Consider the following 16,050-nt stretch of genomic DNA (forward strand, 5'->3'; position numbering starts at 1 on the left):
TGTGAATCGAGTCGGTTTTTTATTTTGGCATGGTGAGGTCAGATGAATGACGCTACTTGGATCCTGTATGCGCCTTTCGGAGACGCAGCACACATCGATGGCGCGGGATTCTAAAGTCCTAGCTAAGGAAGCCTGCTGTCCTATTTGGCACAGTGTTCGGACGTTAAAAGCTCCTACGTGTAGTTTAGAGCGTGGTTTCAGGATACCAGGAATAGCGTTCCGCGTACTCGAATCGTTCGCCCTGGCGGTGCGAGATGATAAAAAGACGTGAGGAGGGTTAGTCATGGAGATAAGAGAGGTATTAGGAGGTGTAGGAAGGATTTGAATGTGACCAACTTGGTCTCGTGTACTGTTACGGGTATGAGGGCTGATATCACTTCCCAGCTGCCCACATTGTGGAAGGGTATTTCTTGAGGAACCTGAAAAGGAAATTGGATTAGTGTTGGTCTTAACGACCTGGGAGCGTGACCGAAGAGCTCAAGGGACAACTGCTTGAGGCCGGTCGCGCACGGCCTTTTCGTGGAAGGTTTTTAATGTGTTAGCTCCGTTCTTTAAAGGGCCTTACCGCCGGAGACAGAAATCCGTGAGGTAAGGTGAGGTGTGACATTTTTAGGGTCGACCTTTTCTAACCCCACCCCTCCTTGTGGGAAGGCAGCATCGCCGCAGATGCTGGTTGTCCGAGGGAAACACGTTACTGCTGTCACACCTCCCTACAGTCAGCAGTACGACTTCGCCCTCAGACCTTGAGTTACTGCTCTTAGTCTTACCGTTCTCCAATCGACCTGCCTGGCATGGTAGAACCTACAGGAACATATGTTGTAGCCAATATAGCTCGGTTGGGTCATCACGATAGGCAAGCCCGACCACCGCGTCAAGGTAGCAGCTTCGGTCGGTCAGTCAGTCTCAAACGTAGATCGAAGTATAAAAATGCATCAGTCCAAACTGTCATACTTCACAATAAAACAACAAGAGGAAACTAAAAATACGAAAATAGAAGTTATAGTCATAATATCCACATAAGTAAAACACTACATACTGAGAACGTAGTTCGAAAAGAACGAATATAATTGAGGAACATCTGTATGAAAAAATGTTCACACTCAAGATTTAGAGAGATAAAAAAATTATGAGACCTGACAAATTAATGTAACTGGAATTCCAGTATTCCAACTGCCAAGCCACTTCCATTAGAATTACCAGTTGAAGAACTCAGTTGTACGAAATTTGTTAGTCGAAATAACAAATAATTTTTAGTTAAAGTTGCTAATCATGACAAAATTTTAATTAATATACAATGAAACTTGTAATCAGCATAAATTGAAAATAGGTTTGCTGATGAAATTTTAGGTGCCTTACCTTAGCGTGACCATAAGAACAAGCATTATGCAGCGGTACTAAACCACCTTTATCTTTAGCATGAACATCGGCTTTGTACTGTAACAGTAATTCTACGATAGCTAATCTATTATATCCAGCGGCGAAGTGGAGAGGTGTTGAGTGTCGACCATCGATATCACGACAATTGATTAAATCCAGTGGGGCAGTAACAGTACACGACTCCGATGATTCAGTACACAATTCATTTGCAGCACCATCCGGACAAACAGAATAATGATGTGTTGTAATAAGACGACGAACCATTTCTACATCACCGGATTTAGCTGCTTCTAACAACTGTAGTACTATATCCGCCCAGCTGTGACTTCCAGATGGGGAGACATAATCAGTACTTGAAATCGGAAGAGTAGTAGTGGTGCTACGATTAGTAGACGAAGGATTGTTAGGAGTAGGTTTCTGAGAGTATTTGGGGTCATAAAACATGTTTGAATTGTCCTGTGAATGAGATCCAGAACAAACTAAAAATGGAATAACTTGCTGACTACAAACAACCGTACTTTGGGTTTTCTCTGCATCTAAATTTAGATATGTTCAATGAAAAGAGGAAAAAAGTTTAAGTTGAAATTAAACAATAGATTTATCATGTTAACCAGTCAGCCGCAACGTGAAATCTGTACATATGTACATCGGTCCAAGTTGCCATACCTCATTACCACAGAGAGGTGAATTTGTCAGGCCAAATCTCAGAATAGTAAAGTTAGTGATAGTATCAGTGGTAATGGGAAAGATTTGACATCGAATATACGATTCGAGAATAAAATAGAAATTATGGAAATAGAAACAAAGAATTTATGAGGAATTTTGGGGAATACAAAGAATAGATGCACATGCGTCACTACAAATGATTTTGAGCAATGACATTCAAAGTCCCCAACTATTGTTTACGATAATCACGTGGACGTCAACCAGGTAGTCTGCATCTATTAACATGGCTAAGTTCAACTGTCAGTGACTTTATGAACTGATGCCATGTCTTGGTTTGCCTATATTTATCCTTCTTCTAGCCTACTCATATACTTTTGTCGTGTACTCATGATTGAAGTTTATATGTCAAAGACTTCACTAAGCAGTAATATTAGTCGAAATAAATAGTGGGTATTGAAAACATTGGTTGTTTACGTCTAAAGACAAGTTGTTTGCAAAATATTTGAAGATTCATAACGCAAGTATTGTACAATAGGATATGTACATGAAAATTATTAGTGATCATCGGAGTCAGTTAAACGCTTTAGTTTCATGAAACATTCTTTGGGAAAGTTTAACAACTGTTTTCTTGGCAGTGTTACAACTGATCATGAAGTAGTATCCAATTTGCGAGATTTTGACCTTGCATAATGGAATTCAAAGCTACTGGGTAATATTCGTCATTGACATTACTTTGTGATCCGTCTCTTCTTGACCAACTGGATCAGAGTTCTATTAATTCAACAACCAGGTATTAGTAACAAACCTTGGCGCAAAGTTGGTATATGAAATGGAGATACAAAAGATACAGCTTGAAACACGCTAAAAAATAATTGCCTCAGAGATTAATAAAATGTTATTACTCAACCCTTAGATTTAAGTTTTTGCTGGACAAATAGCACATCTTTATTAATTGGAAGTGAAAGGAAAAAGTATTGGTACTCAAATAAAAGATGGAAAAGTTACCTGGCGCTGAAGGCATGTGGGCTGATGAATCAGTGACATGTTTTTCAGTGGGTAATTTTTGTGAAGAACTCAGAGTGTTATTCACTGGACTAAGACTTAATTCTGCAATAAGACGTCTGACACACTCAGTAGAAGCCAAAGAGGCAGCAGTATGGCCTCCTGGTATAGTAGTACAATTTAAGTCTGCGCCAAATCCTTGAACTAAGAGCTGTATGATATGAGAATGTCCATATTTAGCAGCCAGGTGTAAAGGTGTGAAACCATGCCAGTCCGCAACGTTTGGTTCAGCACCACGCCGTAACAAACAAGCAGCTGCCTCAAGATATCCGTAACGAGCAGCTAAGTGGAGAGGAGTTTGTCCCTCAACATTGCAATCTGAGACCGCAATACCTTGATCGATAAGCCATTCAATCAACTGTCTACCCAAGACTGGAGAAACATTACGATTAACTGAGTTGACTGACAAGTCTTTAGTATACTGTGTATGAGATATAAGTTGTTTATTTTCTGGTGAATGAAATCCAGGATAAGAACCTGAACCAAGGTGAAATGTTTTCGTCACGGTCTGCTCTCCTGAGTTGGTTGCACAACAGGCAGAATGAAGAGCAGTGTTACCGACGAATGGGTGTCGGAAATGAAGGAGATCCTGATTAATTTGAACAGGCATAGGTAGAATGGATTCTTGGTGTTGACTTGAGGACGACACTGAAGAAATATTACAATTTTTCTGATGCATGCACTTCCCGTCATGAATTGAAGAACAAGTATTAGAAGGAACACTAAAATTGACTGATAATGGTGGGGCGATTGGATAGGCGTTGCTTGATATGGTGTTAGTGGGTAAAGACAGCAATTTTCGAATTTGATGGATGTCTGCATTTTGACAAGCTTCAAGAAAAACATATCCTGTAAAAGAAAAAGGTGAACGCTACATTAATTAAATAATTTCACAGATGCAGAGACGTAAAGAGCGAGTGTAAATGAAGTTTCTACCAAAGATTGACTTTATTAAGGGTATGGAGTAAGCCATTTGTAAGTATTATTATTGTTATTATTTAAACACATAAACATTGGTACAAGGAGGCACCAAATACATATGCGCCACATAAATCATTCGATTTGTATGAGGGCTTTGATACTGCCCGGGTGCCCGGACCAAAGCAGGTGGTTTTCTTAGGGGGGGCACACCCCGAGCCTTTGACCTAAAGGTCTGACCCACAAGGCAGTGGAGTATCACGAGGAGATGCAGTCCCACGGTGGCCAGTGACCAACGATTGGTTCATACGCCATTTGTTCCCGCAGGATACTGGAGCCCATGTGCCCCATTGGTTTGGAATCCGGTTAAAGCGCCAGACATTCGCTTTTTGTCCTCTCAATTTCGTAAACAACACCCCTGTCACGAGAAGGACTTCCCTGACAGAGGCTGTATACGCGTGGCCGTGTGAGAGCATTTCGAGAGGGAGGGCGGGCCCACCCCACTCTCGGCCATACCAGGGCATTCGGGGGCCATTTGTAAGTATAGAACGTTGTAATCCAAGAAAAGGTTTACCGACTTAAAGGAAAATTCACAGTGTATCGATACATATCTCTTCAAACACGAATGTTATAGATGCTTGATTACCGATACCTTGGAATTATACCACAAACACGGTGGGACGACTGATGGGGAAGCTGCGTCTGTACACTATGCTTAAACAACGGTTAGGAAACCAGTGAATGAAGTTGCTACTCTGGTCAGAACGAAATGATAAGAATATTGGTTACATATTCTGGGTCACAGTCTAATTCGAGAAGAGAGGATATTTAAAATAGAATTAGAATAAAAGAAGCTTGAAACTCTTAAATCATAACAATTTTATATGGATTTCAATAAATGGGTTGAGTTGTATGCAGAAAGTAGTTTTTCTAGCCACGTCTAATAGAAAAAGGTTGGAAACTTATATGTGAACACCTGAAATCGTACTTTATTATGACTAATTCTATGTAGTTTGACATTTTGAAAGTGAATTCACTCAACTTTACTTCCTTAATTACACACGATATAAGTTCCAGGACAAAACAAGACAATTTTCAAACATATCTAAATATTTGTTTACAACATAAGCTGTCTCTATAATATTATATTACAGGACTGAATGGAATACCACACTATATGGCTATTTACCATCGGATAAATCGTGGGTTAATGGCAGTTCAAGTACTTGGAACAAAAGACGTAGTGATTTAAACTTATTAGAAAGCTTTCTTGATAACTACACCGAATAAATTCAACAACCGACAGTGAGCAAAGTACCCATATGTATTTTGTGAAGCCTTTCTTGTGAAGAGAAATAACACTTACACAGAATAAGTTTACAAAGATATACTAATTGTTGAGTTACTACATTTAAATAATTAATTTCATTGCGTGGAACATGAGGTCATTACAAAACTTTGGTAAACTAAACATTCTGTCTAAAAAAAAAATTATTCAATCCATATACGAACTATGTCGTATCTGTGATCAATGATCATAAAATTCGAACCCTAGCTTTCGAATCTAATAACACCTTTAGTTACAAGGATTCATATACATAAATAGTGGTGTCACAGAATAAACGTACCTCGATACTCAAAAAGCAATCTCTGTCTTAGATCATTATTCGGTACCAAATCTAATGCAGACTTTCCATGGCAGTTTGGTTGGGTTGGATTCGCACCATATGCCAAAAGTAGAAAACACACTTCTGCACGTGATTTACTGGCTGCTTCATGTAATGGTGTATACTGCCATAAATCAGCGGCATGTACTTGAGCAGAACCATAACCAGCACTAATTAACAATTCACAAACGTCCAAATGACCATAGGAACAAGCATTGTGCAAAGGAATAAGACCACCTTTGTCTTTAGCGATAACATCAGCTCCATTTTTTAACAAAATTTTCACAATTTTTGTACTAAAAGATACAAATCAAAAGAGGGGTTTCATCAGGTGTAGTGTGATGAAATTCTCTCAAAGTACATTATCATCAAATAGATAAATGGGATTAATCCTACTTCACTTAATCAAAAAAAGCATGACATATTTAATTAGAATTTATTCAAATAAGCTCTTCTAGAAAACGAAACGACTACTTATTCATGAAAGTATTCTTGCCCTCAAAAATTGCTATAATGTTGAAAAAACCAATAAAATATAATGTTTTCAAATAGAAATTTGTAAATCTGGTTAACGGTTGTCAAGTTACACTACTTATGGCTTTCAGTACGTCCTATAAGTCGTTGTATAACATTAGTCAAATTAAAATATATTTGGTATTAGATGTGTATGAAATCTGCACGAAAAGTTATTCACCAATAGAGAAAATAAGTTGGCAGAGATAACGGTAGTTTTTGCGTCAATACATTTTTGTACAAAAACGCTAGTAATCACTATGAGCAGAGTGGAATTAAGCAACTGAAACTTCCGTTTAATTAAAACTATACCCTTATCCAATTTTTTGCACTAGCATGATAAACTTTCATTAGTAAGGGTTATACAGAGCAAAACAATGCACGCGACTGATATTACTGAAACGACTACACGAGAGGCATAAAATTTAGTGTTCGCTGTTTAGACAGGTTTTCCGAAAGGAGCACCAGTCTTGCACAGGACCATAACAGTCGTAGCAATGTAACCAATCTGAGCCCAGGTTTGAGTTGCACCGAGAGGAAGTCAGGTAACATACGGTGATGGCTGTCCCGGGAGTTGGCACTGTCGAGAGACAAGCTAACGTCTGTGAAAAGCTGCACGAGGCGATCACCCCTACTTGATCAGCTACCCAAAAGACTCTGTCTGTTTAACAATACGATATCTGTCGAACACGCTTTTTCAAGATCATTTAATTGATAGTAGAATAGAGCCTTGATTGCATGCTGGTTACGATCTGTCGATGCATAGCCAAAGATTACGGAAGAATATCCTTTTCCACGCTAGTTTTTCTTCACTTTCGTGCGGCCTTCCAACCCAACAGCACATAAATGATTTTCACTAGAGATCTAACTGATTGGTGTCGCCTATGTTCTGGCGCCTAGCCAAACTACAAGTAGATACAACAAAGTCTATGGATACGCGCACGTGCAAAACAATTTTCGAATCAACAAATGGAGAACAGATTTGTGACGTTCCACTTGAGTAATAGTCTTAGAGATACAGAATACGTTGACATCAAGACTTTCCAAAGAGATAGTAAAACCTATATGTTGTCCGAACTCCATCAATGTGTGAGCACTGAAGATCAGTTTAAATGACACACGCGGTTTCAGAAAAGCTTATTAGAATGCCGTATTTGGTGGTAGTATTTAAAACCCCAACCAGGACAGAACGTTTACCAAGGGTAAGCCAGTGAGTTGAAAAATGAAGGTAAAAAAGAATAGAAACGAAGCGAAATAGAAAGTTAAAATGAATAAATTTGCAATATTCATTGTGACTATGGCTTGTAAAAATAGCTAGGTGGAGCGAAAAGAACGCTTTCTTCATAACTATGCTTTATCATCTACAAGTGTTCTTATTCATAAATTGAACTAGGGTGATGTTAGAAACAAGAGAAAACAATAGTACACGGTTGTTTTGATTCTCTATTAAAAAATCTGGATCTATGAGATAAAGATGATATTAAAAAGACAGAACAGTGAAATGATAGATTACTTACCGGTTATAACCAGCAGCTAAATGTAATGGTGTAGATTTACGACCATCTCCAGCATGACAGTTTACATTTTGTGGAGTCAACAGATTTATGAGCTTTTCTTCATTCCCACTTCGAGCGGCTTCAAGTAGTTCATCTTTCCTATACTCTCCAACCAAAGCTAAACGGGCCGAACCCTCAGCCAAATCAACAGGGGTTTTGCCATCCAAATTTCGAGCGTGGGGATTGGCTTTTGCCTAATTTAAGTAGAAAAAATGTACTACTTACTAATCCATCAGCTTATTAACTTGAACAATAAAAAGTATAGTTTTAATATGTTCAGAGTTAAAGTACTACGTTCCAAATGGAGGAAACAATTCTGTTTTACATTATTCACAACTGAATGAGGAAATAATTCACATCAGGATCGACCATAAGCTTAAGTGCTTCAATGGTAATCCTATGCTTCACTGTAGATACTTTGCAAGGAAATATACAATAGAAAAAGACAGCGTTTTAGGAGAAATACTACATTGAAATATGGAGTTTAAACTGGGTGTTGCAAGTACTTTTAGTAAGTTGGAATAGATGTATGGATGAATGCTTTCTAGTTCGAAAATATTTATCATCGGATGACTCATATTTGGAAACCTGATATAAATATGTATAGAAACCTAACTCAATGGTATAAACTTTGCAACCTCGATCATTACGTTCATAACTAAGATAATTACACAATATAGTCCTTCCTACGTAACAATGATCAGATTTGTACGATATAATTAAAAAGTGAAATTCATACTCAACTTTGTCACAGTGACAAGAAAAAAGGATTAAAACTCGACAATCCTCGAACAAAAATATAACACCAAATGACATACCTGAAGCAACAAAATGCAAACTTCCACTTTTCCTTTTATGGCAGCTTCATGTAGAGGTGTGTAGTTCCAGCAATCTTCAGCATTGGGGTCAGAACCTGCTGATAGTAACAGGTGCACTACATCAACGTGTCCGAATGAGCATGCATTATGCAAGGGAATCAAACCTTAACATACGGAAGAAGTAACGTGAATATTTTTATGCATATATATATACAGAAAAATAGACGTATGGTGTGAAAACTGCGTAAAAAGATGTTTGTATCCAACAATGATACATCCAATATGCTACAATCTAATGATCAACAAAGAAAAAGATTTTTGATAACATATACAGAATTCATTATCTATTTTGCGCCGGAATATACATAGATGAATACATGAGGGTGAATTATTGATGCTTGAAAAATTAAATGCACTAGTGTTTATTAGGAGTTATCTGTCTCATGGCTTTGAATCTATCGCGAATCTTTCTTGGGACAAACGAATGATGGTGAATAATGTAAATCACTAAATAAAAGATTTAATCCTAGGCAAAATGCTGACAGATTAAGTACTAGAATGAATGAGTTTATAATTGTACGAAAAACAGAATCGAGAAGTTTTTGAATCAAAGTAGTAGATTCAAAGCAATTTGCAGTCGAACGAAATTATTCTTCAGAAACATGGGGGTTATGTTAAGCGATGTCATCATTATCATTTTTGAGTGATAAAAATACGTCAATTTCTCCTTTTATTAAACAAAATATAAACATTTTGTACCATCATAATATAAGTGGTGAAATTGGGGGGGGGACTAACCTCCTTCGTCTCTAGCAGAAACATCTGCATTGTGATCTAAGAGAAGACTGACAACGTCTCGACGGCCGTATCCAGCAGCAAAGTGTAGCGGTGTCGACTTTCGACCTGAAGTATCTATGAGGTTAACATTAACTCCATTTTCCAGTAGACATTTTACGAGAGCCAAATCCCCATTGCGACAAGCATCAAATATTTCTTCATCAAACGAAGGTATGGAATTGTCGTTTTCCGTGTGAAAAGCAGCACTATGAGCATTGAAACTCGTAGTTTTTTGCTCACTGTCGCCAACCATGGTAGTGCGACGATGTGATAAATTGGAATTCTGACTAGCCATTAGATGTAACTGAGTGGTGGAAATTTAGAAATTAAGTATGGAGCTTTGAAATTTAAAAAGTTATGGAAGCGTAATTTTTTGACCAAAAATTACTAACAATAGGATTTATCCACGACATACAGAATTTAATTATCTTCCCGATCAATAATGCCCCATCATTTGATGACAAATCTATTAGAGATGAAGAGAGTAACCATATTCCTGGACATTGAAAGGAGGAAATATGGTAGTAACTAAATAGGACAAAAAATGTGTGGCGCTTTAGGGGCCATATAACTGATAAAATAGAAGTGGTGTGTTTTGAGTGATTGATAATGTTCTTGTGATCGGCTTTCTGTTACTTTTTGTGAGGACTGAGGAACATACCAAACTTGCTAAACGAAAATAAAAAAGGTTCAAGACTGCAACCCAGTGATTGAAAGTCGTGTCTGACCACTTAACCGAGGTAATGTAGTATGAAAGTATATCAGCCTGGACCACATGAAATGCAGAAACTGTTAATTTTGAATTACAAATGTAGCATAAATGCAAGTAATATATAATGTAACCCGATTAGCATACACTTTTGTACGTATAGTTGAATAAAGAGATGAGGTACTGTGATTTAGTGAATATTGATGAATAGTCGTGAATCTCTAGTAATCACGAACCTTAAGGACTTCATTTAATATCACCAAGAACTAAAGCCTAGCCTAATAAGCTGATCGTCCAGCTTGAAGTGGGTGAAACACACACTTTTACAGTGGCTGAGTATATATGGAATCACTTACCAAAAATTTGAAAATAGATGACAATAAGCAGAAACGACGAATGACAGTGAGGCAAAACAAACGTATAGTCTATCACAGAGTTAGTACACTAAATAATTATGAATGTTAGCGACTATGGTTATGCAACTATTTTGAACTGATGGGATATTGGAATGAGGAACATAGGTAGCGCTGAAGCACATTTCTGGCCAGCTTAAAGGTAGGATCTCCCACTTAATCATTTTTATTCGACCCCATTTAGAGTATGGAAATATAGCGTTTCCCTCCTCACTCCAAAAGCATAAGAACACATTGGAACGTATCCAAAGGCGATCCATGAAATCAGTGCGAAGACTCAAATTCAAACCTTATGAAAGATGCCTCGGATCACAGAACCTTTACCCATTACAGTATAGGCGCTCAAGAGGTGACCTTCTAATGATTTATAGTATCCTGAACACTACTGAATATCCCCTCAAACGCCTAAGCAAGCTGAGTTCCAACGCAAACCTTAGGGGTAACGCCTAGAAATTAGACCCAAAATAGCAGAAGGGACTGTAAGTGTACCTTTACTTTCTACGGATAGTCAAATTCTGGAATTATCTGCCAACCCAGGTAGTCGAAGCGACTTCCCAGGAGTCCTTTAATAAAAGACATGTTTTTAAGGGCTACGGACTGCATTTCATTAAAATTCACTAATATTTCTCTTTTTTCGTTAAATACATATAGGTTCACACTCGGAGGCATCTGTGATCCACTGCTGTTAAACAAAAGCTTTTACTCCATCCAGAATTATCTGAATAAATGAACCGTTCCTCATAGGTCCTAAATCCGCGAAAAATTGTTTACTCAAAAACTTGTTAAGTGGACACTTAATGCTTATGGAAAGCTATTCATACTGAAGGAACACATACAGACTATAGGTAGACTGAACATAGCTTGGTCGCCTCAGTCGACTGTTCATATCCAACAGTGACCTACCCTTTAATCGCCACGATTTAATTAACCACCAAAAGTTAAGGTTCATTGAAGAAGAGCACGGAAAAAACTGTTGTGATATATATAGAACATAATAACAATCTGAACTTTAGATCTCTTTAAATATGTGAGTTAAAATATACTGCTTCATTTATGAGCATGAACAAGACTACTAAACCACAGTGGTCATAATATGCATAGCTATAGTCTTGCATAGTTTTACTTAGACATCTTAATAACTAAACTTTAATAAATGATAAGCTCAATATTTACCGCCACGGAGATGTAAGCCGCCTTAATGGGCAAGGTCAAACTCAGAAACTCAACCTAAGTTTCTTGCTTTGAGTGCAGAAAATCAAGGGTCCATGTCAGTCCTTTTACAGCATGATTCGATGAGTCTTTAAACTTTATAGAGTAAGCAGAGGGCTCAAAACCCTCATAGGTACTAGTTTTCAATAGACCAATTTACGGTTGATTTAAACCTCAAAAAATGTACTATTTTTTGTCAGCGCGTATGAGGTCTGCACTAAATGAGTGTTCGCTCAAGCTTTCAAAGGATTGTGAGAGCCATGATGCATTAAGAGCAAATTCTTCTCAATTCTCTATGGTATTTTTACAAACTAAAGATTCTTTTGCACCCGATAGTCCACTTATTTTGAATTCCAAATATGGTACGCTCATTTTTGCCCAGTTAGTTCTACTTGCTGTATATTGCACTATTTCGAGAATTCCTAGTTAGTACAATAATTTGAATACGTCTTGTAGCGGTAAATAAATCCCCAAAATAAATAGCCCTGTAAGTTTTTGACATTGGATGCTGACCATATGTTTTAGTGGACTCATCTAGCTGAAGGCGCTCGGTCAGGCATCCGCACTAGATCACGTGTGGTAACGCCATGCTCAACATCTACCGCAATCGCTAGCCAGATTAGATCAGAGAATTCCGATATATTGGTAATCACCAAATACACTCTCCCGATCTCCTCGACTCTGTCTTTTGATTTCTCTCGGTGGGTACGAATTATATTAAGAGGTGTTGCTGGTAACAGCGTTGTCAGACACTGAATACCTGCGCCATCTTCAGTCTAATCATCATTTTCTCCTGCAGTAAAAGCATTACAAATTTAGTTCATTAAGGTGGGCTGAGTGGTGTCTATTTTTTAGCTCGAGGATTCTTTCGGTTGACGTTTTTTGAACACGTTCCTATAAATCTATATATTTTCTATTGCAGGAGGCTGTAATTATAAAGTTATATTAGATGATTTCCTGAGTGAGCATTGAAGACGATTCTATTAGACCGCCCAATATGCCGGAAAAAAACTCCAAGACAAATATGCCCTGATGCCTGAAGGATGACATTAATAAGCTTGTTATATAGTATGTAGTGGCTGCGCTTCGATAACTAATCACCCTCGAACCGTTATCGTATAATCTTCAACGATGTTTGAAATCAGAAGGCAAAAAGAAGCAGCTACTACAGTTTATTTAGCAGATAATTCGGACCAGACAGCAGAGGCAAAATGGATGAGCAAGCGAACTACGATTGTAGCAGTAGCAGTAGCGAGTAGTTGTAGTGAATGGGTGCAAATGTACACATATATATATGTATAGGGAAACTGGATGAGTCAGCGAATAGATTAAGCAGTTAATAATGAAGCTAGCAGAATGGATACATGCGTAGGCGCTAAACAATGTTCAAGCATATGTATTTCATACAAGCACAATAATAATGACAGTACAACAAGTTGTTATATCATGGATGACTTTGTCCATTAAATAGGTCAACAAAAGACCTTGACTGAACTAAACTCGATTGCACGTGAGTCGCTATAAGTATAAAACAGCGAAACTCGGGTCCCTTTCAATGCGGAGTGTGATGCTGATGTCTCTCAGGAAAAACAAAATGGAGCGTTTATCTCTAATGTTCAAAACTGAGATTCTGAAATTTCCGTTATTAAGAAACAGGTGAAAATGTCAAGGGCACTCAGGATTTGTAGGCGTTATTGTCTGACACTTCTTACTTAACGATCCCAAGTCAACAAAATCAGTACTAAGGAATGACATGACGCGAACGCATGTCTAGATTAAATGTCGGAGTACCGTAATGCATGGTTTTTGAACTGACAAACGGCCATGAAGATACGTACTTGAACGGGGTCTGATGCAGATTCTTGACTGAGCACCATCAGCTAAGAGTTTTTCATTTAAAAATGGAAGAACTTTCGGGTTACCTCAAACATTTGATTGTCCTATCAAAGGCTGTGCTAATATATTGCCTCCATAAATATGAGGAGGGTTAGAAATTGGTGCGATAGAAAAGATAGTCTGCTTATCTCCCACCCAACTTTCAAACAGGTTACGAATTCCATTCGTACTGCTAAATTTGTAATGTCCCATCCGATTCTATTTTAGTATCCTGTTTTTGAGGGGGGTGGGGTCGTCTTTTTGAATATAATTATTTTGTAGGCACTTGGTGACCTTATGACTTAGTACATCGGAGACTGGGTCACACAGATACTGTTTTTGGCTTTATTAGATGAAGGGGATGTGCAGGGGAGCTGTGTGGACGTTCGCAGTCTACTCAGGTAGAACGGGGATAATGACACCTCATAACTTACATTGACGTCGTATCTCACGGTTAATATATAACGCAAACTACCCTACCGAGGTATCAAGGGCCTGAGCCCACTCTAATGACCATAACGAACAATTAATACTTTAATAAAAAAACTTTTTGGTGAAAATAGGTCTAAGAAACAAAGTGTGGCTCCTGATATATGAGCCAGTCGTCGGCGTTTGATTGTCTTTTCCACAGTAATCACCCTCGACGGCGGCAATTTTCAACAAATCGTCTGACGATCTGCGATCCATCGCCTGAAACACAAGTGTTTAAGACCGATTGGTGAATTTAGCGTGCACGATAATATATTTCAATACTTCATATTATATGGTGTTACCTCGTTAAGGATGAAGTAAGGGTGCAACAAACTTTCATTTTTAATACTTTTATAGAAAAACTACCAAGATCATTCTTTTTGAAATAAAAACATAGGAAATATATTATTTATTTATAACAATCTACCTAATGCATTATTTATTCGAAATCAGCAAGTCAAACCTTGGTATTGATACCTAAAAAGGCATAACAGTAACGAATTATTGATGGTAATAATATAATTATCATTTTGTCATATATAAATGGCAATTTAATTTGATTTTTCACAGTTGTCAACGTGTTCTTTTAAAAATTGTTAAAATAAACATTCGTAACAATCTCTTTGTTCCAAACAGGGTCTGATGTGGCAGCGCTAGTTTCGAAAAGGGCAGTGATTTTTGTACTTGTTGTGATTATACTTGCTTTGGGTACTTACTGCACTAAAATGGGTTCTTGGTCTGCTTTAACTAGTAGCTCTTTGGTTAAAGTTTGAAATTTTTTGCTAAATTTTGTCCTGAGTACCTTTTTTAGTCCTTGACTAACACTTGTGTTCACATTGTGATCATTTTTTGTTTTTAAACCTTTTAAATCTAATTACAATGGTTGGTAAGACTCACAAATTTGGGCAACCAAATTGTTTGTCCTCCGTTGAGGAGGGGATACAGTGTGACAATTGTAAAAAGTGGTACCACAAATGTGCACACGCCTAAGTTCGACGGCTTATAAAAGATGCTCGAAGCCTAACTCTCATTGGCTTTGTATGTTCTGCTGTTCGGATAAAAAGGTACTAATTCAGGAGGCTATGAGCCTATTGGCTTTGGCCTGCAAGAAAAACGATGGCGGAAGCACTGATAACAGGAGCACTGACGATGAAGAATGTATCAGTGTAGTAAGTGCTGCTACTGGACCCGTTAAACACCTGACTGCGGTTGACGGGAACGTGAAATTTCCGTCGACATTAACGAGGAATGAAGTGTCGCTTGCTATTGACATCGGCAGTCATATACCTCTAGTCGAAATAGAAGATCCGGATAAAACTGTCACCGTTCCACATAGTCCAGGTGTGGCTGCTCTGAGTGGGGACAAATGGACTTCGGTAAGACGAAGAAGAAATAAGAAGAAAAGGGCTGTAGGCAAAACGCAGCTGGTCAGCAAGACGTTGGAAGGGATGTTATCAGAAGAAAAATCCTCACTGCGTGACAAGACAGATCTCTCTGATAGATCAGTCATTTTTCATAAGATAAGAGAATCTTCAGATACAGAACCAAAGGCAAGATTTGAACATGATCTCAATCATATTAAGACAACAAACCACCTGCTCACCGTGGACTTCGACCAAAACGATGTGCTTAAGGCTCTTAGCACCCTAAACATGGAGAAGTCAACAGGACCAGATGAACTACACCCTAAAATCTTGAGACATATTGCCGAATATATCGCAGCCCCACTGACTGTGATATTCAAAATGTCACTTGACCAAGGTGTGTTACCTATAGACTGGAAGGACGCAATCGTCACTCCCATACATAAAACAGGTCCACGACAAGCTCCATCGAATTACAGACCTGTAAGCCTCACTAGTGTTGTAATTAAAATACTGGAAAGAATAATCAAACGGACCATAACGGCATTTATGGAAACCAATAACTTGCTGAACATGGCACAACATGGTTTTAGAA

The 16,050-nt window shown here is 38.1% G+C and overlaps 1 protein-coding gene across 1 annotated transcript in view; it reads right to left on the reverse strand.

Moving 5' to 3' along the window:
- Positions 1 to 11,742, reverse strand: part of MS3_00010103 (uncharacterized protein) — a gene marked incomplete at both ends in the record, with an annotated part of 33,057 nt that extends 21,315 nt beyond the window's left edge. Inside the window, 7 exons of the mRNA XM_051218442.1 lie at positions 1,357 to 1,913; positions 3,049 to 3,954; positions 5,652 to 5,986; positions 7,721 to 7,953; positions 8,578 to 8,741; positions 9,376 to 9,718; positions 11,710 to 11,742. Coding sequence (XP_051073801.1) covers positions 1,357 to 1,913; positions 3,049 to 3,954; positions 5,652 to 5,986; positions 7,721 to 7,953; positions 8,578 to 8,741; positions 9,376 to 9,718; positions 11,710 to 11,742 — 2,571 coding nt within the window. The remainder of the gene's footprint in view (positions 1 to 1,356; positions 1,914 to 3,048; positions 3,955 to 5,651; positions 5,987 to 7,720; positions 7,954 to 8,577; positions 8,742 to 9,375; positions 9,719 to 11,709) is intronic.
- Between the last annotated feature and the right edge of the window lie 4,308 nt (positions 11,743 to 16,050).

This window comes from Schistosoma haematobium, chromosome 1, assembly GCF_000699445.3.
Source record: "Schistosoma haematobium chromosome 1, whole genome shotgun sequence".
NCBI classification, from domain to species: domain Eukaryota; kingdom Metazoa; phylum Platyhelminthes; class Trematoda; order Strigeidida; family Schistosomatidae; genus Schistosoma; species Schistosoma haematobium.